The following is a 26,010-nucleotide window of genomic DNA, read 5'->3' as shown; positions in this document are numbered from 1 at the left end:
TTGTGCTCGGGAATAACGCCAGGACCCATCCGTTGGTCGCCCTTTCTTTGACGTAATTCCTGTCGTGTCAGTGAAGTAATTAACAAGAAAAAAAAGGGCAAGACTTCCTATAGTTTTCCATGTAAGAGGGGAAGGTCTAATGCATATGCATGTTTGGACTGGAGTTTGCTTCACGCTTCTTCCCCTCAGGTTACGTAAAATCATTTGATCGTCCCTTCGGCTCCTACTGAATCCCTCTTTTTTCAGGGTCTTTAGGCTATCAGTTCTGAGGAGGGTTGGTTTATGAGGAGCCTCTCCGACCCTGGTGCAACCCTCGTAGGTCCGCTGTTGTTGTTTGTTTTGTCTTGGTTGGTTCGCCTTGTCACCTTACAGTTTGTTTGGCTATTTATTTTTTATATGCTAACCCCATACAAAAAATGGGAAAAAGGCACGTTAAAAGAAGAAGAAGAAAAAGAAGAAGAAATAGTACTTGCGTCATGGTTTATGACACTCGTCTCCATCTCTCTAACAAGGGTTTCTTTATTGAAGAAACCCTTTTAAGAGCTGTTCGATAGCATGAAGTGGCTGTCAACGTCAAGTTACTCACTCATATCAGAGATTACTAATTAACTCTGTGTTCGTGGTGTTTGTTGGAAGGCTCTTATCTGAATGCTGACGAAGGCACCTGTTTCCTGATCACCCATGCCCAGGACCCTTCTGACTCGGTCTTAAAAAGAATTGGTTAAGCTACCATAGTGATTTCATTTTCTGAGCAGCTGCTCTTATTGATTGTTTAACTTGCGCGCCTTTTTGCGAAATGCTGTTCTCACTCTGAGATTGGATCTTCCGATTAATTGTAAGGCCGAATTATTTACCTTTACATTATTTCCCAGTTGGGACCCTAATGATTTATCGTTATATTCCATGTAAAGGTCTTCTGTTTCTGGTTTTTGTAGAGGTATTATTTTGGCTATTAAATTTCAGACTGTATTCCTAAAGATATAATGGTTAAAATTTTAAGCGTTGAATGTTCTGTTCTGCAAGCTCATGGGGTTCAATAAGTTTTTTTTTTTTTTTTTTTTGCTGTATGACAAGCACCCGTCGTCGCCTAATGTGGCAGACGCATCAACATTGTCAATTTTATTCTGCGAATTAACAAGATTTAAACTCGTCCCTTACTTGGTGCTTTGTGCAGTGCTTGTGCGTGTTTGCATTTCTGATTATGTATATTTAGTCTCGTAAATTACATTTATTTATTAATGGGCGTTTGTGCTCATTTTAATTTCAGAATAATGACTCTTGGTTGATGCTCGTGTTATATTGAAGCTTGTGTGATTAGCTGCTCTTTTTCTGTTCTGCAGACTTTGTATGTGCGGGCAATATGTGCTTGTTATCATTCACGTTCCTGTTAACCTGTTTATATAACTTAACTTTTCAGCGTTACGTTTTTTAAAATTCCTTTTTTCTTGTTTCTTTTTAGACCTCCCCCCAACAGCAGATCCAACCAGCATAATTGATGAAAAGATATAAAGCGGCTAATGCAGTCTTACACAATTGCATAAAGCAACGTGATATTTTCGCAAACCTTGTGCGGCTGCCACTTTCGTCGATAGGAAATGATGATTAATGTGGGTCAGGGTTGAAACGAGCTCGTGGAAATAATAACCCTTATAAATACGAGCCTTAGATTCTACGCGGAATAACAGGAAATGAGAATTGAGAGTGTTTTGGTTGATGTCATCAGTGTTTATCTACTGATGGGTGAGTTCTAGTATTATACAGAACTTCATTTGGACTTTAGTATTTTCTCTTGATCGCCTCAACCAAATAATTCTTTTTCTCCGCTGGAAGTTCAAACTGACTGTGTCTGTGAGATAAATCATATTCTGCAAAGGGTCGTTAGGTTCGACTAAGAACGACACCGGAAACGAACGAAGGGATTTTTGTTCGTTGACTTCATTCTGCGGGTAAATATTTTTTCATTTATGTACCGTATATTTATGCTTACATTCCATAGAAATATTAATTTAATATAAAGGACAGATTTTGACCAATTTATGTTCTAAGCACAGCAAACAAACTGTTCTTCTTCCAATGAGGTTGCTCCGTGTGACAGTTGCCAGGCTAAGATTGATATCTCTGCCATCATTAACCTCACCACCACCATGTTATTATTATTATTATTATTATTATTATTATTATTATTATTATTATTATTATTATTATTATTATTATATGTTTATTTTATTTAATTTGGGGTTCTTACACCACGGTAAATCTGGCACTAAAAAAACTCTCTGTTACTCGTTCCTCTTGGTTCCCTAAGCGCACACCTACTTTGCTTAATTAATGATAAGTTCAGACCAGGTAATATAGGCAGGATTTTTTTTTGTTTCAGTATCCTTTCAGTGCCCTTGCTGGGTTTTCTATTATGTAATTAATTTACAGATGTTATATATTCATTATTTAATTACAGTACATCTGCTTTTTGTGTACTATGTGTCTAGATGTGTAATACATTTTGTTAAGCAAGCTCTGTAAATCCTGAGATGATTTGCTGATTAAATCATCATCTGCATAATAATCAAATCAACGAGAAGGGGAAAGAGCAAAGGTGAAGTAACATTCCCTTGCAGCATCCAATTTTTTTTTTTTTTTTTTTTTGTGGATTCACTTGACAACACCCCATCAACATTAACTTTCCACCTACGTCGTTCTTTGACAATTCCAAGTAGCTTTATATGTTGAAGAGGAATGCCATAGTGACACAAAAACTTTTCATAATATTAGTCTGTGGACGCTGTCAGATTCTATCTCCTAAGCAACGAAAGCTATCAGAGTGAGAGTTTTAGATTCCATTCACTGCTGCACAGTGTCTTAACACAAATGTTTGATCTGTGTAATGCCTCTCTTTTCTAAAACCAGCTTGTTCATCTTTAAGCCTTTTTATCACTTCTTTTTCCCAGCCTGTTTAGAAGCTTACTAAAAATTATCATTATAACCGACGTAAGAGCTGTGCCTCTATTTACAGCATTCAGCCATATCACTTTTGTTTGCCCCTAACCTATAACTTCATATTCCCAATTATCAGGCTTTGTTTCCGCATTCTATATTCTGCTGAACAGTCTAGTTATTGTACGAGGTTTCATTCCAGTCTCAGCTTAAATCCTCTCTGCATTACTTCCTTCATGTTGACCTTATCCTTCCTGAGTACGATGGCTTTTTCAACATCATCAGCCTGTTTGTCCAGTTTTCTCCATTATGATCTTCATTTGACTTTACTATCTAGAATTGAATAGTGAGCACGTTCTACTTGGCGTTCTCCATCTCCTCTCTCAAATTTATGAGCTTGTACGTTTTGCTTCGGTCTGTTTATTGTATCCCAGGTTTTTATCTAATAATCAATTTTCCGTCTTGTGTCCCATATCCTAGCACCTCTTTTCCTCAGGACTGATATATATACATTCTTTGAGTTAAACCAGGCCTCAGATGTGGTCTCTAGATGTGCAAATCTTTTTGGGCATTCAAGTGCGAAACTTAAACTTGGTAACAAATTTGCAGTTTCGCCACAAAGAGGAGAAAATGAAAACTAGGTACCAAGTACTTTATTGTAATTGTTACACTTTTCAAGGTGTACTGAAAATGTGTAACAGTTACGCGAAAGTACCCGTTCTTAGTATTTCACAGTCGAAACCGGTCAGGACCTACCACCAGTCTATTTTTTCACCTGTGGTGATGTGCGACAGACGAGTCACGTGTTAATAATAACACACGCACACACATGTATATATATATATATATATATATATATATATATATATATATATATAGTATATGTATATACATATATACTGTATATATATTTACATATACATATATACATACCGGTATATATTTTAAATATATATATAATATACTGTATAAATATATTTATATACATATATATATATATATATATATATATATATGTGTGTGTGTGGGTGTGTCTGTTTGTCTGTCAGTCTATCTATCTATCTATCTATCTATCTATCTATCTGTCTATCTATCTATCTCAGAACGCTAGCTGATTAAGTGTTATTAATCGTAGTAATGATTCTACGGAATCCATGATTAGATTACCCTCAATTTCAGTGCTATTATTACACAACAATAAACACCGTTGTGTCTTGTAGCCTTTGAACTTCATGTGAGCCATAATTTCGTGACCTTAGATGACACGGGCTTTGAGATTCACCCGGATTGCAATGAAGTTATTTGGTCTTCCAAGGTGAAAATAAGAATAGACAAGAATAGTTCGTAGAGTTCTGTAACTAAGATCCACTTTTTCTGACAGTGCAATTAAGCCCACTTCGTCAAAGCCAAGCAGTTTTATTTATTAAAACCTAGTAGTAGAATCTTACGATCTTTTAAGTTGTATGATTGTGGATTCTGTAAGGATCTAGTGTATATACTTGTGTTGTTTTCAAGTAAACAATAGCTGGCCTTAATCTCTAGGATGTGGGTAAGCTATTATTAAGCAGTTGCGTGTGATGAGGCTTTCCACGCAACCTGGTTAGACTAACCTTCTGCCTTTGAGAGAGAGAGAGAAAGATCCACATCCTGTTAACCTTAATGTGCCATGGGGCTGGTGTGAGCACACGCCTTCTAGTTATACAAACAATAGGGTTTTACATCATTATCGAGCTGGCCGATTCAGGAAGATGAAACCAATCCTTTAGTTCCGTTTTGGTTTCTCGTTTCATTTGTAGTTTTGTTACCTATTGTTTTGTGTCTTAAGGTGTTCGGTTATGTTGTGCATAACACACTACATGTCGGGGAAAACCAACATACTTCTGTTAAGGGCAAATTTTTTTAGTTTTAAGTATGGACGTGTTTTCAACATTAATTTAGTTTCCATTGTTTGGAATATTTTGTTTTTATTCGCTACGATTTGTAATAATAACTCTACAGTAAAATATAAATTTTATTGTTTCATTTTACTCTCTCTCTCTCTCTCTCTCTCTCTCTCTCTCTCTCTCTCTCTCTCTCTCTCTCTCTCTCTCTCTCTCTCTCTCTCTCTCTCTCTATCTATATATATATATATATATATATATATATATATATATATATATATATATATATATATATATATATATATATATATATTATATACACACACACACACACACACACGGATGTATTATTTCCTTCAGATTGGGTTTGCTGTGCCTTTGCTTTGTTGGAACATTAAAACTCCTCATAAAAACTAAGAATCCTAAAACTAAGCATCCTGACAATTTTGTTTCAAGAGCATCAGTAACGTTGCCTGGAAAAGTTTCATCAGTGGTACGTTGAACTTTTCCAACCCTGCTTGAATTGTTTCCACATCGACCAAGGACTTCATTTGGTGAAGGGAAGTGATTAGTCCATTTTGTCCCTTGTAAACTCGACACGAGGTTAGGAATAAAATCCATTCAATTGCTTTATTAAAAAGATGTCACACGAGAGCGTGTTTCCGGCACTTTTATTTTTTAGCTTCTCTACGCCAAACATTGCATCGAGTAGTCAGGGTTTGTGGAAAAAAATTGGAATCACTCCTCTTCATGCTTATTTGATACAGAAGTTTATCGGATATGCATGATTTCAATTCTGGGTCATTTAAAAGAAAATATATCCACACTGCAAAGTTTTGCGGAGGTTAGTATTAGATGCTAGAAAACGTGTGTATGGCACTAGATTAACCTCCAACATCTGAAGTATGAAAATTATGTTCTCTGTCGTGACGGATTTCTGTTTCCTGAACGATAGCCACAGTTTTGTTTTGGATATCTGGTCAGCTTTGTCATTGCCGATACTCTCAAGAAAAGTTTGCCTTTCTGTCTGTTTCACGGTTGCTATGATGAGGCAAAAAATTCGGTAAACTTTTCATCACTTGCAGTGATTGAACTCTGCAGGTACTTAACACGCGGTGGGAGCAGAATTTACTCCTTTCTTGTGGGTTCGAAGGAAGCAGCTTCTCTGTCACTTGTGTTTACGTCTGATTAACTGGATTTAAAGCGAGTCATTTTCTTTCTTGGCTGAGTTTACTTCTGGTATCATGAAGTGGTGAAACCAGGCCACTAAGTTTTCTTCCTCTTTCTGACAGCATACCTGAGGGAGTGGTATGGTAAACATACATTCAGTTTATGTAATCAAGCGAAAATTCCTGCCCTGTTGAAGTAGCCATATTTGTGTGAACTTGCGCTGCCGATTTACATTAAAGCTTTGTTTGTATGTTTTATGTTTTCATTCGGAGGGAACTTCTTTATTATTATTATTATTATTATTATTATTATTATTATTATTATTATTATTATTATTATTATTATTAAGTAAAATGTATTAATTTAAAATGTTTTGATTTGACGGCGGGGTTTTCATTATACATGAAACACTTTCAGTATTTATGAAAGTCATATTAGCGCAAATACATTATATATCGTCATCGTGAACACTTTCGGCATCGATGACTTTTGTCGTTGGGACAGTATTACATGAATCAAGTAAATCACGTAGTTAAATTATTGGATGCTTAGTTGATTAATTGTTTAACCGAATCGCCGTGCAATCAGTGTCCTAATTGATTGATTTATGAAATTTAGGCTGTCAAGCCAAGCCCTTTCGGCAATTCAGCGCTTAAGACAGTGAAAAGAGGGAGTTGGAGTGGTGAAACAGCACGGCTGAAGAAAGGAAGCGGGAATGGAGGGGGAAGTAAAGTGCTAAAAAGTGGCCATGCCTTTGGTAATGCCTACAGCACACCAAGAGAGGTGCACTGACAAGGTGCGCGGATGCTGTGTCTTAATGCCCGAGGATGTTGGATGACTAAGTTTCACCATCACAGGCTTCAAGCAAGTGCTATCACCCTCATCATTCACTTGAGACGTTTTGCTTTGACTGGAACTGATTCACTGTGGTAGTTATCACAGACTTACTTCATTAACTGTCAGTTAGGTACGACTTATCTTGAAGGTTTCGATTGACTATCGCAGTCATCTTCCGCAAAAAGATAATTACAGTACAATGTGGGGAGCAATGATATCCCTTCGTTGTTGCATCCTTTAGAGAGAGAGAGAGAGAGAGAGAGAGAGAGAGAGAGAGAGAGAGAGAGAGAGAGAGAGAGAGAAGCACTTCAAAAAACTAATTAAAGGGCAGCAGTGAAGTTCATCGGAAAACTTTGAACATATCTTCGAGTATGAAGACATCGTACTTTAGCTTAGTTCCTAACCAATTTAAATTTTTATGTCTATTATTATGTTTAAATACAAAACATTTAAGCTCACGTTTTAACTTTGCCTTATTCATTCTCTTGTTAGTATGATATGCTGTTTTGGATGAAGTGTTCATTATCATGAGATAGTACGTTAGCTTAAGAGTTTCGTATTTTTTTTTTTTTTTTACCATTCGTGGAATTTTGTTTTCTATTATATTATCAAATACCTTTATATGAAATTCAAATCCATATGCATTAGTAACCAGACTGGAATGAGTTCGCCTTGTTCCGAGTTGTAACGGCGCGCTTTCAAGCAATTGGTTTTGTAGTTGTCTCGTTCATTCGTTTATTTAATCAAATTCATTAATTTTTTTATCATCATATTAAGGCTACTTAATTTTTACCTTGGAGAGATTGCTTTAGATCATGTTTTTCAGTCATGTTGCATCTTCAATTAAATTTTTGAGCGGTGTTGATGTTTAGTTTGAAGGCAGCATATTCCTTCATATCAGATGCGCAGAAAAACTCGTGGTAATACATTGATCGTGGTTGAACTAGTTGGTATGTTACTGAAATTAATTATGTCATAATCAGAATTATTTAGTCAACCAAAATTTCATTATTTATAAAAGAAATAATGAAGTGAAACAATTTAAACTCTAATTATGCCAATGCCCTTGTCCTATCAGACTAAGCTGTCACTTTTAAGCATCTTGTGATAAATTATCTGTCTCGCTTTGCTCATCTCATGATAAGGAAAATTTATTAATGTCTGAATTGTTCGCAAAGCCAAACATCTCTGCATAGAATTGTTTAGTAATAACAGTAATTTGGCAGTTTTAAATAAATGTAAAGAGACTGGAATTTTAGACGATGAAAGATCATCACACCAAAAGTCAGACGTATCTAGTGAGCTCTCTAAGCTCACAAAGACTTGAACCAGGGCTCTAGTTATGTAGCAAAACATGTGGTTTTTTGGAAGTTTTTAAAACCTAGCACACCTGGTGCCCTCTAATTCATAAGGTCATAAATGGTTCATCTTGCAGTAACCCATAATTGTGCGTATAATTCTAAAAACAACTTCTTGTCCATTGGCGTATGGTAACTGTTGCCAGTCTTATCACACGGCATTCCTGCGCCTACTCAGTAGCCTTGGTGGAAGTTCTTAGGCCTATCACAGCAGTCACCCGCGAAACCATGATCTGAAAAACCACAAAAAGCTCAAAAGCATTAGGGATAGTGTTCTTAAATTTCAGCTGTCCGTTTACATTGCTCAGATGAAGGTCGTCTTTTAGTTTAAAGATATGGGTACTGTAGTTCCATGGAACATATTTTTAAACTTTGTAGTTCTCTTTAATGTATTTGTCAATCGTTTATTTGTTCTAAATTAAAACCAACTTTTATGGTTCAGTACGAAAGTTTGTCACTTTTTCTTACGGTTAGTAAATGATTCTGAGTCGAAACGTTATTGAATTGATGTGTCGTGGAAGTAACATGTTAGACATTAAAGTGGCACCATGGATTCCCTGAAATTATTATTATTATTATTATTATTATTATTATTATTATTATTATTATTATTATTATTATTATAAGTTGAAAACAGACATGTTGACACATGCATTACTTTTCTGTAGAGTAAGATGTATGTTTGGAATTATCAGAATTGCTTTAATATTTTTGAATTATGTATTTATTTATTCACAGTGAACCAGACACAAGAATAAAAATAGTTGTAAAAGCCATCACAGGAAGAAGGATTTTGAACTGAGAGTAATAATAGTCATTGGCCTTCTACTTGGTAAACAAATTGCTTTGACAACTCTGACATTATCCTCGAAGGCATACATTTTTTTGTTGCAGTGATTAAAGAAGTATCAGACTTTTACCAGCCTTGGGTGTTTTCTTAAGGTCGTCCTCTCCGTAGGGGGGTAGTGTCGTCAGTACACCTCATGTGGTGCACTGTAGGCATTACTTAAAGTTCTTTTAGCGTCCCTTCGCCCCTAGTTGCAAACCCTTTCATTCCTTTTACTATATCCCCATTCATATTCTTTCTTCCATTATACTTTCCACCCTCCCCTAACAGTTGATTCGTAATGTAACTGCGAGGTTTACCTCCTGTTATACCTTTCAAACCTTTTGACTGTCCGTTTCCGTTTCAGCGCTGAATGATCTCGTAGGTCCCAGCGACTGGCTTTGCCTAAATTCTGTGTTCTATTCTATCCTATTCTACGGTCGTCCTTGATGTACTCTTTTTTTTTTATCAAATACATACTCCAATCCGATAACAACTTGTGGGAAAAGTAAAAGGTAACAAAGTAGAATTGTATTCCTCCTGTTTTGTAAGATACAAATATTAAGGTTAATATGAGAAGAAAAGATTACACCAGATGGACAGGAAACTAGAACAGTCTTCGTCATCTTTATCTGCAGACAGTTAGGATAGTCTTGTTTTCATTTGTCCACCTGCAGTAGCACATGTTCTCTTGTGATTGACTCATTATCTGTAGATTAATTACACTTAACACTAATTATGTGGGTGGAAGTTGTACCATTTATCGTTTCTGAGAGAGAGAGAGAGAGAGAGAGAGAGAGAGAGAGAGAGAGAGAGAGAGAGAGAGACAGACAGACAGACAGAGACAGAGAGATACGGAGGGGTGGGGGAGGTTCTTATGGTGATTGTATATTATACTCAAGTGTACTGTACAGCGTATTAAATTTCTTTGTGCCCAACAATTTTAAAAAGACTCTTCTTTGCATACTAAGAAAATGTTGTTTTTCTAGAGCATTCTTCTTAGAGAGAGAGAGAGAGAGAGGTGTGAGTACATCGTAGGTACTGCACTGGGAACTATTGATTAAACTGTTCAGTACAATGCCTGGTAATTGAATATTGATGTACAGTTTTTTTTTTTTTTGTACTGTAAAGATGTGCAAGAATTAGTGGATGGGAAAGTGGGCGTACTTAGTCTTTTAGGGATGTCAAAGGAAATGGAATTCATTACAGGATATTTAGACCATGAAAAATGGGCATGTGTTTCATCTGCTCCGTTAAGAAATGTGCATGCGTGTACGTATGTTTGTTCTTACTCCCGTCACTGTGATGCGTAAACCAGAAGGCAGCTGAAACAATGGATTCATGGCTTAAAGGTCAGTGCGTAGCTTAAAGGTCATCATGAGGCGTCTTTTAAGACCAGCTCAGAGATTTGAGTTGACTATTTTAGATAATTACGTGCTTACTTATGTCCTGATATTCGATTTAACTTGAACAGCTTTATCAGTAGACAATTGTTTAATTTAAACGAATTTCCCCTAAGATTTCGTTTTGGCTGTGTTCGGTACTCGTCTGGAAATTCCTCGCTGACGATATAAATCGTATTCTCAGTAGTCGCTCTCAGTCTTCGTTGTTGTAAGGAACGAGTATCATTAAAATTCCACGCATGAAATGACACGTGGTTTTCTCCTAACGTCTTTGTAAGTTATCTGAAGTACAGTATGCGCAATATGTATTTTGTTACATGCAATTCTTTTATTTTTGTAACGAAATTTTGGATGAACTCCCAGATTCAGTGTGCCGAACCACGGTATAGGTATCGTGTGCCGAACTTTTTATTGTTGTTTCTTCTTGCTGGTAATTTTTTGTGGGGATTGTGGGAGTGAGGGACCCTTTCAATAATACCGTCTTCCGGTTGCGGAGTTTTTGGTCATTCGTTGTTTATAATGAGAATTTTTAATTAACAGTTTTGCCGTTTTAATGTTAAATGCTGTGCCATGTTATTACAAATAACACTGCGTCGTATTTAAAAAAAATGTTAATAAAACTTCGATGCAGTGCCTCGTTATAGAACATAAATTTTGGATGAAAAGTGTCAAAATGGTCTTTTTTAACACTAACCTTTTGTAAAGAAAATATATCCATAGATGGATGACCAGGTCAACACCTGGAAGGATATAGTTCTGAAGTCAAGACTTGGAAGGACACAGTACATCGATTGGAACTTCGACCGGTGTTAAAAAACATAGTACTAGGATCGATACCTAACCAAATTCGTATTCTCTTGTACTGGAAATTTTGCAATGCCCCTTTGGGAGTTGTCAAACCGGAAATCCTTCTATCTGACCTTCTTTTTTCTGTTTTATAGGGCGAGGGGTCAGGGGAGTTCATGCAGGTGTAGTAATACCTCTTCATGTTGGTGTAATCGATATAGGGGTCATCATAACCGCTTACTTTCTCAGGTGCCTCACTCATAAAAAAAAATTAGTCAGCCTAAGTAGCACATGCCTGTGGCACTCTCTCTCTCTCTCTCTCTCTCTCTCTCTCTCTCTCTCTCTCTCTCTCTCTCTCAGCACATTTTTCTCAACCTGAAGTTAATCTAAGACAGCATCCATAAGAATGAATACTGAAGAGGGCCTTGCGATGTGATTCCAACTATCATTGTATACGTCTCAGGCCCGCGTTGCTTACAATTTTGTCCCTCTTGACCATGAATAATGTTTTGGGCGAGAGGTTGTGGATGGGGGCCCTGCACACAGATTATGTTTACACTAATTTTATGTTGTTACTGTAAGTGCTTGCATCTTACCCATTTATTTATAATTAAAATATAAAAAAGCGCAAAATGACACAGATGCAAGTGCCCCTTAGGATACTTCAAGTAAAGGAACTTGAACCAAATATATATCTTGAATATAGTGTAAATGGCATAGTGCAGAGCTGAGGGACAGCACGAAGTGTGAAAGCATTGGTTTTATAGCCTTCATTGGCTTGAGGTAGCTAAAACAATCCCCTTTGGCGTTAGGTATCTAAGCAAGGTACCTGAGGTGACAGTTTTCGGTGAGATAGAGCCAGTTTTGGCCCAGGTGAAAGTGTTTTATTGGTCCAGTGGACCAGGAAAAAAGAGAGACCGAAATAAAGCAAGTAAAAAGTCTGTAAACCATTTTGCTTTTTTTTTTTTTTTTTTAACCAAGACACAGACCACTGCTTCAGTCAAGCGCCGCAGTAATCTGGATCATAGTTTAATTGCAGCCTTATCGGGCAGTGCTACAAGTTGCGGCGGCTTATTGCCGGTTAATCCACGTTCGATTTCTGAGCCGCACGGGTAGAGCAACGGAATATGTGCGTTTTCTATAAAATACAGTATTCTTCTGCGTACCTAACTAGAGAGGTGATTATATATATATATATATATATATATATATATATATATATATATATATATATATATATATATATATAACACACACACACACACACACACACACACACACACACACACACACACACACACACACACGTTTATATACATACAGATATACAGTATATATATATATAGATATAATATATATGTATATATATATATATATATATATATACATTCATTTATATATATACATATATGTATACACAGGTATATATATGTATATATATACAGTATGTATATATATATATATATATATATATATATATATATATATATATATATATATATATATATATTTAACTCAGGTACTGGATTAACCAAGGAGAGGCAAAGGAAGTTAACAAGTTTCTTTAATGTATCTCTTAAATCTCCTTTGAATATCTTGTGTACAGTAGAATGGATCAGTCCTGTACAGCCCAGGACTTTATTAAGTATTATTATTGCCGTTTGTTAGCTGTATTAATGCCGATTTCAAGAGCTTTCTAATAACAGTATTATTACATGTTGCTGTTATACTACTATGGGGCCAATCAATTACTCCTTTGGCCAGTTCTAGCTGAATAGTAGGCTGATTGATTCTGACTTTCAATTCCTTATTCATCTTGCCCAAAGAAATGAATGACAGTCCATACATGTGATTCTGTAAACAGCGTTACTGCTCTGGTGAGGATAGTTTATTATCAGCATGTCTTTATATTATAAGAAAAGGTTACTTTTACATAGAATATTTACAACATTGATTTGTTGAACTCAAAGGCAATGAAATAAGGCGATCAAAGGTGTTTTTGGTATTTCTTTCTTCTTGTCATTTTTGTTATGAAATTACTTCCCAGCTGTGTTGTAGCAAGTAGACAAAATATGAGGAGGATAACACGAGTCAATATCTGTTTTCCTATTGTTCTCTCATTAGTTGCCTTGGAGTTCAGGGCTGACAACACGTAATGCTCGCTGGAACAGTGAAGAAAATAGAGATTTGTTTAGTAATATGATGTTCAGAAAAATAACATACGTAAGTTAAATTATCTGTTTTTCTATACATACTAAGTTTATTAGTATACTGTTAACGTCTGATAACAATGGCTAAAAGGGGCAAGCAGCCATCTTTTTTTTTATTCTCCAAATGGGTATTACAGACTAATACACACATAAACAAAGCCACTCCAACATCTTCTAAAAACATAACAGACACCTCACACGTCTCGAACTGTCGACCTAACCGCTCAGTTCTCCTCGCTGCTGGGAGAAAGGGAGTTGGGGATTTGGTACGATACATGTACACATTCGCTACCGGGGCCTAAGCGATGTCAGGCAGGGCAGCCGATCGAGGCTACGGCCTACCCCAACACCAAATCAAAGTCCTTCAAAAGAAGGCATCGTGCTTACCCCATATAAAAATGGGAAAAAGCACGTTAAAACGAAGAAGAAGTGTCAGTTCGATAGACGGGACTCGACACATTCAGTTCCGTGTTTCAAGAGGATAAGTAATCATTTCCACTTAATCTGCCTGGTTGTCCTAACTCGGCTCGAATTGGGAGTCTTAATGATGTGCCTACTATACCTGCTCAGGCTCCGAAGATAAAATATAAAGTTCCAATGCTTTATGTTTGGTGAGAAAATCCACCGTTGCATGGGTAGGTGGCCGATTTAAGGTAATAGATTGTAAACCTATGTATGGGGTTGTTCCCTCTATCCATCACAATACAAAGAAGAAATGAATGAAGAAATCCAACTTGGAAAGTCTTGCTGTATGTAGAAGTTTAGAAAAACAAGAGTAGGAGGCTGGAAGAGCTTAACTCAAAAGTTCTGGAATAAGTTCGTGCAAGTTATCAGCGAGAAAACACTAGCATGTGGAATTGCAAGGAGGGCAAAGATAGCACAAGAAAAAACGAACACTTTATCCCATCTAGCGGAGAGAGCAGATGAACTCATGACATGACAAAGTAACCATCAAATTCTAGCTGTGACACATTAGTGCAGCACTGAAGTGATGATAGGGACGATATCTAGAAGTTTTTATTAACGATAGGTACTTTAGAAGGTAGGAAAGTGTTATGACAAACCCATAGCAGAGCAGGAACAGGGAATCACTTAGGAGTATGAAGTCTGCTGCGCCAGGCAGAGATGGAATTACATACAATGCTATCGGGTTCCTCAGAACGGGGAATCGGAATCAAGTATTCAAGCTGCATGTGATATGGCCAGGATATACCAAAGGAATGCAAGAAGTCATTTATAAGACCAGTCCCCAAACCAGGGTAACTTTGGCTTCATAAAAGAACTGTTGAATAAGATAATTTTAAAGGATCTTATTAAACAGACTTAGTTACTTTATGAAGCCAAAGTTATCAGTGTTTATGTGGATACCTACCAGTGAGCACACATAACTTCACCCATAGAGCAGGTACAACAGCAGGATCAAAGTACAGTATACAGTATTTATAGAACCGAAGGGGGCCTTTGGTAGGGCAATTCACGTATTCATCTTGGCTGAGACAGCTGAAGTGTTAAAGGGAAAATTACTGCTGTTGATAATGGATATCAGAATAGACAGAATAAAATGAAATTATTTTGAGGAAATACAATCAGTATGGGAGAAAATGGAACACTCCACAGGAAGGGATCCTAATCTTCTACACTCTTTGGTATTGTCAAGAACGATTGGGAAAAGTTAATTTAACAGATGATGTAGTGATATACGTAGATAAAAAGAAGAGAATAAAGGAGGTAATCAAGAGCGATTGGGAAGAGTTAATTTAACAGATGATGTAGTGATATACGTAGATAAAAAGAAGAGAATAAAGGAGGTAATCAAGAACGATTGGGAAGAGTTAATTTAACAGATGATGTAGTGATACAAGTAGATAAAAAGAAGAGAATAAAGGAGGCAACCGAGGCATTCACCATACAATAGTATAGAGTTAATTATATCACCTGAGAAGACAAAAATGATGCAGGGTAAGAGAATAGATAAAAGTAGTTCATTGTAAATACATGGGTTTCATACTCAGTAATAGATGCCATAAGTTTTATGAGGTCAGGCATATATTTTAGTACAGGCATCATCTGCAGGGGTACGCCTACGCGGGAAGGTAGCATGTGGTTCTGGAGGCGCAAGTGTTCCAGAGGCGAAACCACGCTCATATGTCAATGATAAGATTGCTATTAATAGACTGCAGCATCAGTACACTATTACAGTGAATGAAGAGCTAAACTGATACGCTTGAGATCATACAGAACCAGGCAGCAAGAACCAAACTACAGGCAACAATGAGCTTAAGGCGTCACATTGAAAAATGAGACTGAAAAATGAGATAGGACTGCATCCGACAGAACATATAATAACAATGCAATTACATAATAACAATGGCTATCTTAGCAATTATATAGGCTTATCACTACTGATGACGATGGAATGACAAGTGAAACTGACCAAAAGCTGTATGAGAAGACTAAAGAGTGCTTAGGTCACAACAGCCGTACAGTTAATAATAGATTCTAATATGAAGGATTTTCTGGATGCAGTTAGTGCGGATATAAAAAGTAGTTTTCCATCGGAACTGCTAGATCTAATTATCATTGTCAACGAATGAAGAGATGAACCCAGTACTGACAATAAAAAAAAATCATCATGGAGAGAGAGGGGTACACACACACACACACACACACAGTTCACAGTTCACAGTTCACTGATGGGGGATGGCAGAGTAGGTAGAGGGGTCGTTGCTCATCAGAATGGTGAGAAGCTAAACTCTATTTCAGTAAGATCATGAAATGGCTACTGCATACTATAGTCAGAACTACTACTGTACAAGCATCACAACAGCACTGAGTATTATTATTATTATTATTATTATTATTATTATTATTATTATTATTATTATTATTATTATTATTATTATTATTATTATTCAGAGGACGAACCCTATTCTTATGGAGCAAGCCCACAGGGCCACTGACTCGAAACTCAAGCTTCCAAAGAATATGGTGATCATTAGAAAGAAGTAACAGAAGGTAATGGGAAATACAGAAAAAAGTTATTTAAAATTATAAAATGAAATAACAAATTAATAAATGATTTATAAAAAATGTAAGTAAATTAGTGAAATGCAAGGAGAATTATAATAGGGTAATAATGCATAATAGCAGCGGATAACATGAGTGCCTTACAGCCACTGACACCAAGGAAAACTGAAGTCGGTATAATAGCAAGAAGAGCCGTTGCCTTATCGCAAATCAGACAAAAGGGTAAAGAAGTGCTATTTATATGGGCGCCATCTCATATTGGAATGAAAGCGAATGAGAAAGCAGAGGAGCTGGCAAGTTACACTAAAAGAAACATTAGGCACTATCTCTAGGTACATTTAAGAATTGGTGGGAAAGAGGATACTTGAGAGAGACAATGAGAGATAGGGTGATTCAAGGACACACTCATCGGTCAGGAAGTACTTGAATTAACAGGAGGTAAATTTCCCGATTACAAGCAACATATAGCAGAGTAGAAGAGAACAGACATCATATAGAAGATTAAAGTTGTCGAGTCGATACCGTTGGGAGGTTATTACCAGAACTCTTTCCATCAGATACAAGTTGCAAGTTATGTGAAATGTTAAAGTAATATAATTGAATTATTACCTCATATAGTGTGAGGTGATCAGGGATTTCAGGCCGTAGGGAAACAATACAACTGTATTGGAAAGATTAATGAGATGTCATCCAAAATTCGCATGTTCCAGATACTTTGCTAAGAATCAAGCAATTATATACCCGTATCATATCATCTGCTATTGCATAGTAACGTAGTACCTTGTGGCATCCTGAGAAATCTTTCTAGTAAGGATTTCGAGTAGCTGCATATTCTGTTCGATTTTTTTTTATCGGTTGACACTAGTGTTACTTCATGTCATTATCTGTTGCTTAGTAATATTTCACAATAGCACTCAGTGTTATGTAAGTTCAGTAATCATTTCTACCTCTGCCTTAGTACCTTATCGGCCTCATGACAAGCTCTGTCCAGTAATGAATAGGGTGGAATATGCATCACTTCTTAGGACAGCGCATGCCATGTGTTATAGGGTTCTATCCCTTCAACGTATAACTGGTACGGGTTGCGATACAATAAATCCAGTTGCTAAGAAGGAAATAGAAAAAAGATAAGCACTGTAAAAGGTTTGGGAGACCGTTTGCTATTTTTTGCACAAGAAGGTTACCGAGTGTTGTAACTCAAAAATTTGCGTTAATCTAGCCAAGGCTCAAAGAAAACAATATTTTATGTTTACAGTTCCTATATTTCTGTTTTTTGACACGTATTATATGGTGACAAGAAACAACGACCACACTAAAATGAAGGGGTTGCGTTTTTCTTAGGTGGTTTATGAATGATTCAGCGGGTTTGTGAATGGTGCAGCGGTTTTAGAAAATACGAGCAGATTTGGGTAAGAGTGTCAGTAATCTGTTGCATACGCGTTATTCCTATTGGAGTTCGATTTATGATTTTCTATCCTTTGAATCAATTTTACAAAATCACGTATCAGGACTGTATGAATTCTGTCAAGATTGGGAAGCAGGTATAAAAAAGTTCTCGGTTACTAGGAAAACGAGACCGTTGTGTTGGAGAGAACAGGTTGCCAAGATCAAAATGGTATTAGTTTAGTTGGCATCCACGAGCTCCTCCCTCTTCAAAAAAAAAAAATTATATTATACACACACACACACACACACACACACACACACACACACACACACACACACACATATATATATATATATACATATGTATGTATGTATGTATGTATGTATGTATGTATGTATGTATGTATGTATGTATGTATGTATGTATGTATGTATGATAAAAAATTACCTTGTGGTTGGACTGTCTCGCCAGAGTTTACGAAGCTTCGTGTTGAGCGGAACAAAACCAGTATTTCATACTAGGAAGAGGGGGATGAGGCAGATAACAGATAACTTTTTTCGTGGCCAACCAACGCTTTGGCTTCGTATGTACTCGTATATTTGCGTTATGCGAGTAGTTTCAACTTGAGTGTTGATGTACATCACTTATGAAAGATGTATTTTGGTCCGGGTTGTATCTTACATTATACAGCACTGTTTCAGAATCTGTCCTTGGGCATGTGCAACTTATTATGTAAGGCGCGCATCACTGCTTGAGAAACTGTCTGCGTCCATGTGACTTTCGTGGCATACAAAAATGTTTTAAAAATTGTAAGAGTAATGTACACGTTCATTAGCCTACTGTGCAATAAGAAAGGTATTGTGACGTGAAGGAAAACTCCCCAGTAGAAATGGATTTTGCAATATTCAGAGGGAAGGCTCATCTTACCGAAAGCAAACTTTGCTATATAACCTCGTCATTAGCAGCTTATTGATAATAAAAAATGTTTGTCGTTAAATAGAGGTTGTAGGTTAGTTATGGAGAGCGTTGGTTGTTCAGGTTCATTACGTATATACTATCTGCCTAGCTAGGAACCTGGAAGAGAGAGGAGGAAGGAAATTTGAGTTATCTTTAAAAATTAAGTAGTCCTTTGTTAGTCCTTTTCCTTTGTTATTATCACGTGTTTACAGTTGTGTATTATATATATATTTTCCCTTTTTTTATCACGTGTTTTTTTATTATCACGTGTTATATATATATATATATATATATATATATATATATATATATATATATATATATATACATACATATATACATACATATATATATATAACTAAATATATATTTCCCCAATAAGTAGTGTCTCCAGATAAAAAATTTCTAGACAATGTACACCGCCACGTTCATATTTCAGCTGAATTGTGGATTAATTCCCTTTGCAGAGCACGACATTCCACAATACATCCGCCTCATACACCCACGCAGAAGGATTATCGCCCTACACACTTCGCCATGCTCTTGTCTTCCCCACATAATTGTGCATCCTGGATATTTAGGCGTTTAGTGCATTCCAATGCCTCTCCACTCCAAGTATCCAGTGCTATCTAGGTGTTCCTCTCCATTAACCCTTTTAAGTTATATATTCTTTTCACCAACCTATCATTCTCTTATTTTTTCCACGTGACACATTCGTTTTAAAAAACAGTGATTCATTCTTTCACCTACTCCAACCTTGTTACCACTTCTTGGCAGCTTCACACTTGTTGCCCTTCCAGTACACACAGTACACTTTTTTTCTTTCATTTTAGTACAACATCCACACTTCATTTCCATAAAGAAGGGTTGATTCAATAAATCCCTTCATACATTCAAGCCTTGGCTTCCATATCTACTCCAAACTCTCTTCCAAATTTCCACAAGCCCTTCTAGTTTCTCTTTTTTGTTTGTTGAGACCCCTCTTTTCTATCTTACCGTCATGTAGTTCATAACTCCCAAATGCTTTGCTCATTCAAATTAACTGCTTTCAATCTTCCATCTTTCTTATTACCATTCATTACTCAAGCTTCTTATCTCTCATTTATCCATATTCTTGCACACATTTATTTACTTTTAGTTTTTCTCCTTTTTCAAACTTTTTCAAACTCCTACTTGTTTCTGTATGGTATCATCTGCAAAAAATACCCAACACACTCCATTCATGACGCATTTTCTGATTCAACAGTTCTACACACATCTGATGTCCTCTTTCTGACCTACATCGCTCCATCCATGAAGATTTTAAGCAGCCATGCATACATAAGAAACACTTAGACCCACTTCTACACCGAACCAGTCATTCCCTATCCACGTAGACCCACTTCTACACCGAACCAGTCATTCCCTATCCACGTATGCCAACAGGCTTCGCTTCATCATAAAAACTTTGTCACTCATAACAAATCTGTCTTCTGTGCCTTTCGTCCTCGATACTCTGTACATTGCATCATTATGCATTTTATATTAAGCTTTTATAAGACCATGTAAACTACACAACAGCTTTTCCAATTTTACTTTCATATTTCTCGCAGTATTATTATTTAATTACAAACAGTCCCCGCATCCTTTTTGTCCAGGCCCTCAGTGTTCCTCATCAGTCAATCCTTTGTCGTCTATCGTGTCATATTAGATCAAAATCCTACTATATACCTACTTGGTATGCTGAGTAACGTTATGCCCCTAAAACTCCTTTAATCTTTTCTATCACTTGACCCGTATACAAAGAAACAATTATTCCTATTTAACGTTGAATACACACACACACACACACCACACACACACACACACACACACACACACACACACACATATATATATATATATATATATATATATATATATATATATATATATATATATATATATATATATAATATATATATGTATATATTTATATATTATATATATATATATATATATATATATATATATATATATATATATATATATATATATATATATATATATATATATATATATATTATATATATATATATACATAATATATATACATATATATATATATATATATATATGTGTGTGTGTATATATATATAATACATATAAATATATATACATATATATATATATTATATATATATATATATATATATATATATATGTGTGTGTGTGTGTGTGTGTGTGTGTGTGTGCGTGTGTGTGTGTAATCAACAAGATAGACGACAAAGGATAGACTGAGGAACACTAAGGGCCTGGACAAGAAGGATGCGGGGACTGTTTGTTATTAAATAATAATACTGCGAGAAATATGAAAGTAAAATTGGAAAAGATGTTGTATGGTTTACATGGAGCTATAAAAACTTCATATAAAATGCATAATGATGCAATATACAGAGTATCGAGGATGTATATAAGGCACCGAAGACAGATTTGTTAAGAGTGACAAAGTTTAATGATATATAGGCTATATGTACGTGTGTGTATTTATTTGTGTATGTATATATTCTGTATGAATGCATGCTTGCGTGTGTATAGCAGAGAAATACGAACGCAATTAGGAAAGAATTCTGTAGTGCTAATAAAACATTCTTTTATTTATTTTTTTCTTTCGGTTGTTACTTATTCACTTGTTTTGATCACGAATAAGGCCAAGGACAAGTTAAGTATACCTTAGTTTAACCAGACCACTGGGCTGATTAACAGCTCTCCTATAGGGCTGGCCCGAAAGATTAGACTTAATTGGTTACCTAGCAACGGGACCTGCAGCTAATTGTGGAATCCAAACCACTTTATACCGAGAAATGAATTTCTATCACCAGGAATAATTTCCTCTAATTCTTCATTGGCCCCCTCGCAATGATCTTTGCGTTGTTAGCTTTCAAACAGTAACAAGTGTTATCTGAGTTCAAAGGCGACATCCTGTGATATGTTGAACTGAGTTATTGGTAACATAAAACAATAGGTATAGTAAGTAATAGCTTATTTTCTGCTCCAGAGTGAAGCGTAAATTTTGTAGTGCTGTCTACTATGCTTAAATGTGACGTATACATGTATCTGTTAAACACCAAAATTATAACCAAATTTTCAGAACTCGCCTCGACGTATAAAACTAAATTATAGGACTTACAATGTTTGCGTGCTATCCTGCTTGCTGTTTTAGTCCGTAGGAATGGCTCACTTTTGCACACCAGCTCGACAAACTTGACATACTCCCTCGCTTGGCTAATTTACGGGTTGATGTATGACGAGGTACCAACAGCCGTAAACTAGTTGTATTCTATATGTTTTCATAACTGGACACGCAAACTATTATACGAAGTGGTTAAGGTTTCAATACGAGTTTGCTGCGACTTTCAGTGACCAGAATACATTTGTCAAGAACTGGTTACGAGTTGTCGGAAGTTTGTTCAATGTTTTCATCAAGGTCTAAAGAATACCGTGGTTTTCATGGTCTCAAGGTCTTAGTACGAAGTAGTGCTGTTCTCAGGACGATTGACCTAGGCTACATATCATCACGTGTGAAGGAGTTCCCAGAATCTGCTTTTTTATTATTTTTTTTTTTATAAGACACTGTCAAAGATGAAGTTTCTTTGGAGCGTCCCTTCGGCTCCAAATTGCATCAAGTTCTCCCTTTTGTGTTTCATTAATGCACTGTGATACTCTTCCTGCTTATTTGCTCAGCTTCTTTAAATTAGTCTGCTGCAGTTCTTACCACTCATTATAGAACAAACTCTTCGGAAAAGATCCGTGTGCTTAGAAATGTCTCAGTGGCGTCGTTAAAGTAATTCAGAGTCTCTATGTTATATATTTAATTTATGTCCTTGATTATTAGCCTTTTTGTATGCATTTCATTCTCTGTTCCACAACTATTTAAAATATATTTTCATTCATTACAGGTCATTAACTTGACAATTTTCATCACATTTTATAACATAAATCCTCAAATTCTAGTTCACTTTTCTTAATACGATTCCTGGATTCTCCTCCACTCCGGTTCTTATTGTCACTTAACTTTTAAACTTAATAATTTGAGAGAGAGAGAGAGAGAGAGAGAGAGAGAGAGAGAGAGAGAGAGAGAGAGAGAGAGAGAGAATGTATTTCATTAGGAGAAACAATTATCTGTTATTCGAACTTAGAATGAGATTGTTATCCTTGTGACTGGATATGTAATTTTTTTTTTTTTTTTTTTTTTTTTTGCAGCTCATGCCTTGTGCAGTGGCATAAAAGGTACTCGAAAAGATAATTTGCGATTCATTTATTGTAGTCTCTTAAATTATTTGAATTGCCGTGTGTTTTTCTCTACATAATTAACCTTTTCTTTTTTCCAGATTTTGTACGGACAAATAGCTTAAATAGGACCCTAATTTATTTCTCTTTTAATTCAGTTCAGGTTCTTCGAATCATTCAAGATGAGCCTGCGAAGCAGCAAGTGCGATTCCCAGGACTCCGTCAGCGATGACGAGTTCTACGACACCGTCGATAACCTGGCCCACCACGGCGGTGGTCGCGACAAGGCACTGCAAAGGGGAAGCTCACAGGACAGCGACCACGACGACCAGGTGTTTTTAGAAAATGCCAATTACAGAAACGGCGAAGTGGATGCAATCATGGAAACGTCGACGCCGAAGGAGGATAGGAAGAAGATGAACAAGAAGGAATCGGTTTTAAAATGGACCATGGTAGCTAGAGAGATAATGGGGGCGTCACAAGATGAAGAAGATTCGAGCAGGAGGCTTTCCAGTTCCAGTAGTTCCAGCTCTGAGAGGAGAATCTCGGGTTCCTCCATGTTAGAAGATATTGCTCATGTAGGTAATCGTTAGTTTTTGCAATAATGAAGCTGAATTTATTGCTATATTTTTTTACTGTATATCATTTATATTTCCTTGTTTTGGTGGAAAACAGTTCACCAGCAATCCAAGTTTTTGTTAAATTATAAAAAGTATTTAGGAACATTCAGAAAGACCATTGGAAATCGTATGAACTCAATATTTTTAAATCTTATTCATGAAATACAATATGAAATTATAAGAAACCAGTGCTACTTTGAAACTATATGAATTAAATTCTAATGTTGAATTAAAAGACTGTATTATGAATTGTACTGCATGTTCAATTTTCAGGGAAACTTAGCCAGTTGGGACCCCGAGACATGCGTGATGCTACTGAAGATGCCAAGTGTTTCTAATTATTCTGGGCTGAAGAAACTGATGGAAGTGGTAAGACACCCAAGTTCTTTATTATAAAGTGGAGTTATATGGGCATTTCTTAGACGGAAAAATTAATCACAACAAGCAAATACATGGATGTTAATTTTTCTGCTCAACATGCAAAGAAAGAATATCTGATGTTGTGGTCCTGCAAACAATGAATGTGTCTATAAGTAGTTGTTCATTTCATTGAAAATGTAAAATATAGCTTTATATATAAATGACCTTTTTATGAAAAAGCAGTGAATATTCCTGCATTGCATGTTGATGTTCTATTTGTGAACAACTGTCAAATGCGAAGCCCTCGTTAGACAAACCTGTATTTTTAAAAACACACTGAAAAAAATTGAAGATATCAGTGTCTTGTGATTGCTCTTTTTATGCAACATGCACATTTCAGACCAGTAACACGTGGGCAGTAAGCAAATGTGACATTCAAATGAATTACGTTTGTGCCGGAGTTAATATAAAACGGGCAGATGCGGCTTGAATTCACAAGTTAATCTCATTTTCGTAAAAAAATTAATTGCTTTTTCTTCTTGTCATGGCGTTGGCGAGTACAGTAGTGGGTAGATGCGTTAAGAACGACATAAAAAAGAATTTTTGCATTCAATAAAGAACACAATAAAGTTAATTTGATCACTTTCAGGCCAGTAATGAGTGGATGGAGGACTTTTTGAATCTCGATGGACTCGGCGTGCTGTTCGAGTCCTTAGAGAGATTGAGTGATCGAGGCTTCAGCTCCATCGCAGATGCTATTTTGCAGCTGGAATGTGTTCTCTGCATCAAGGCCGTTATGAATTCCAAGTTTGGCCTGGAATATATTGTCAATAATGATGATTATACCCGAAAACTTGCCAAATGTAAGTAATTCCCCTCAAAGATATTTTTTCAGTAGTAATTGTAGAGCAAACTTTCTATTTCTGTTTGTACAAGATGTGTATTGAAATTACAGTCTTTATTTGTAGGTAGGATCTTTGATGTTTATTGATTTCTTTTTAAGAGTCAAAAAATTGTTGCTCTTTACTAGAATACGTTCATCAGTAATTACGCTGGCAATTTTACTAACTTTTTTTGTTAATAAAACTTAAAGAAGAGTAATCTTTTATCATAAGTACTTGCAAAACGTGTGGATCCTTTAGTATCCCAGTGTCATGGCTAATTTTGTATTTTAATTCAGCTTTGACATTTTCACCATAGTCCATATAAAAACTCGCTTTTATAATTATTACTGATATTGTGATTTTACCATTTTGTCTTCAGCTCTTATTCCTTAACCGCAAGCACCACTGAATGACCTTATCATTTTAACCGAGTGTGAATGACCTCAACTTACATTTCAAAGTCAAACACCTTCTGTGCCAAAATGTCAATGTTGCATTCAGAACTCACTTTTGGAAATTTATGTTATACTGTCAAATTTTAATCCTTTCCCCTAAAGAGCCAGTTCCTAAATGGCTCTGAAAGGTAATGACATGCAGGCCTGATTGAAAGGTTTCGGACTATTCTCAGGTGCTGGGCCCAGGTTGTAAATGCATGATTTTGAAATGGCCCTGATGGTTTCAGATTTGTAGCACGTTTTAATCTGCATATTTTGGGAAAACAGTACTGTGAAATGTGGGTAGATAGCTTAATTTCCCCTTTTCTGATTGCCGAATACCTCGTAGATTATAAATCAATTTATTTTCTATTTTAGCTTTAGATTCAAAGAACATGTTGGTCAAGAAGCAAGTGTTTGAGTTGCTGTCGGCATTGTGTGTTTACTCTGAGAAGGGACATTTACTTGCTCTTGATTCCCTAAACAACTACAGGGTAAGTTTATTAAAGGTATTGCTGTTCAGGTTGTTCTGTCAGAATTGGGCCTTATTTTCATGTTACACTAATGTTTTATATAATTTTGGATGACAGTAAAATGTTACAGACTTTTCTCTTTACATCTGTTAATACCAGACAATCAGTAATGGAATAAAGTAACTTTTGGTTGTATAGGTTACTCAGATGTGGTTTAAT

The 26,010-nt window shown here is 36.0% G+C and overlaps 1 protein-coding gene across 5 annotated transcripts in view; it reads left to right on the top strand.

Annotated features, from left to right (window-relative positions):
- Nucleotides 1-26,010, top strand: part of LOC136850201 (inverted formin-2-like) — a 110,891-nt gene that overhangs the window by 42,162 nt on the left and 42,719 nt on the right. For 4 of the 5 annotated variants that reach the window (XM_067123837.1, XM_067123840.1, XM_067123839.1 and 1 more), the window contains 4 exons: nt 23,179-23,598; nt 23,914-24,009; nt 24,650-24,863; nt 25,697-25,812. In XM_067123837.1, coding sequence (XP_066979938.1) covers nt 23,203-23,598; nt 23,914-24,009; nt 24,650-24,863; nt 25,697-25,812 — 822 coding nt within the window. In that variant the 5' untranslated portion in view covers nt 23,179-23,202. Of the gene's footprint in view, nt 1-1,808; nt 1,947-23,178; nt 23,599-23,913; nt 24,010-24,649; nt 24,864-25,696; nt 25,813-26,010 lie in introns of those variants that run through there. The other variant, XM_067123838.1, reaches the window with a different exon arrangement.

Source organism: Macrobrachium rosenbergii, chromosome 21 (genome assembly GCF_040412425.1).
Source record: "Macrobrachium rosenbergii isolate ZJJX-2024 chromosome 21, ASM4041242v1, whole genome shotgun sequence".
Taxonomy (NCBI): domain Eukaryota; kingdom Metazoa; phylum Arthropoda; class Malacostraca; order Decapoda; family Palaemonidae; genus Macrobrachium; species Macrobrachium rosenbergii.
The sequence above is the reverse complement of the archived record's forward strand: the minus strand, read 5'-3'. Positions and strand labels throughout refer to the sequence as shown.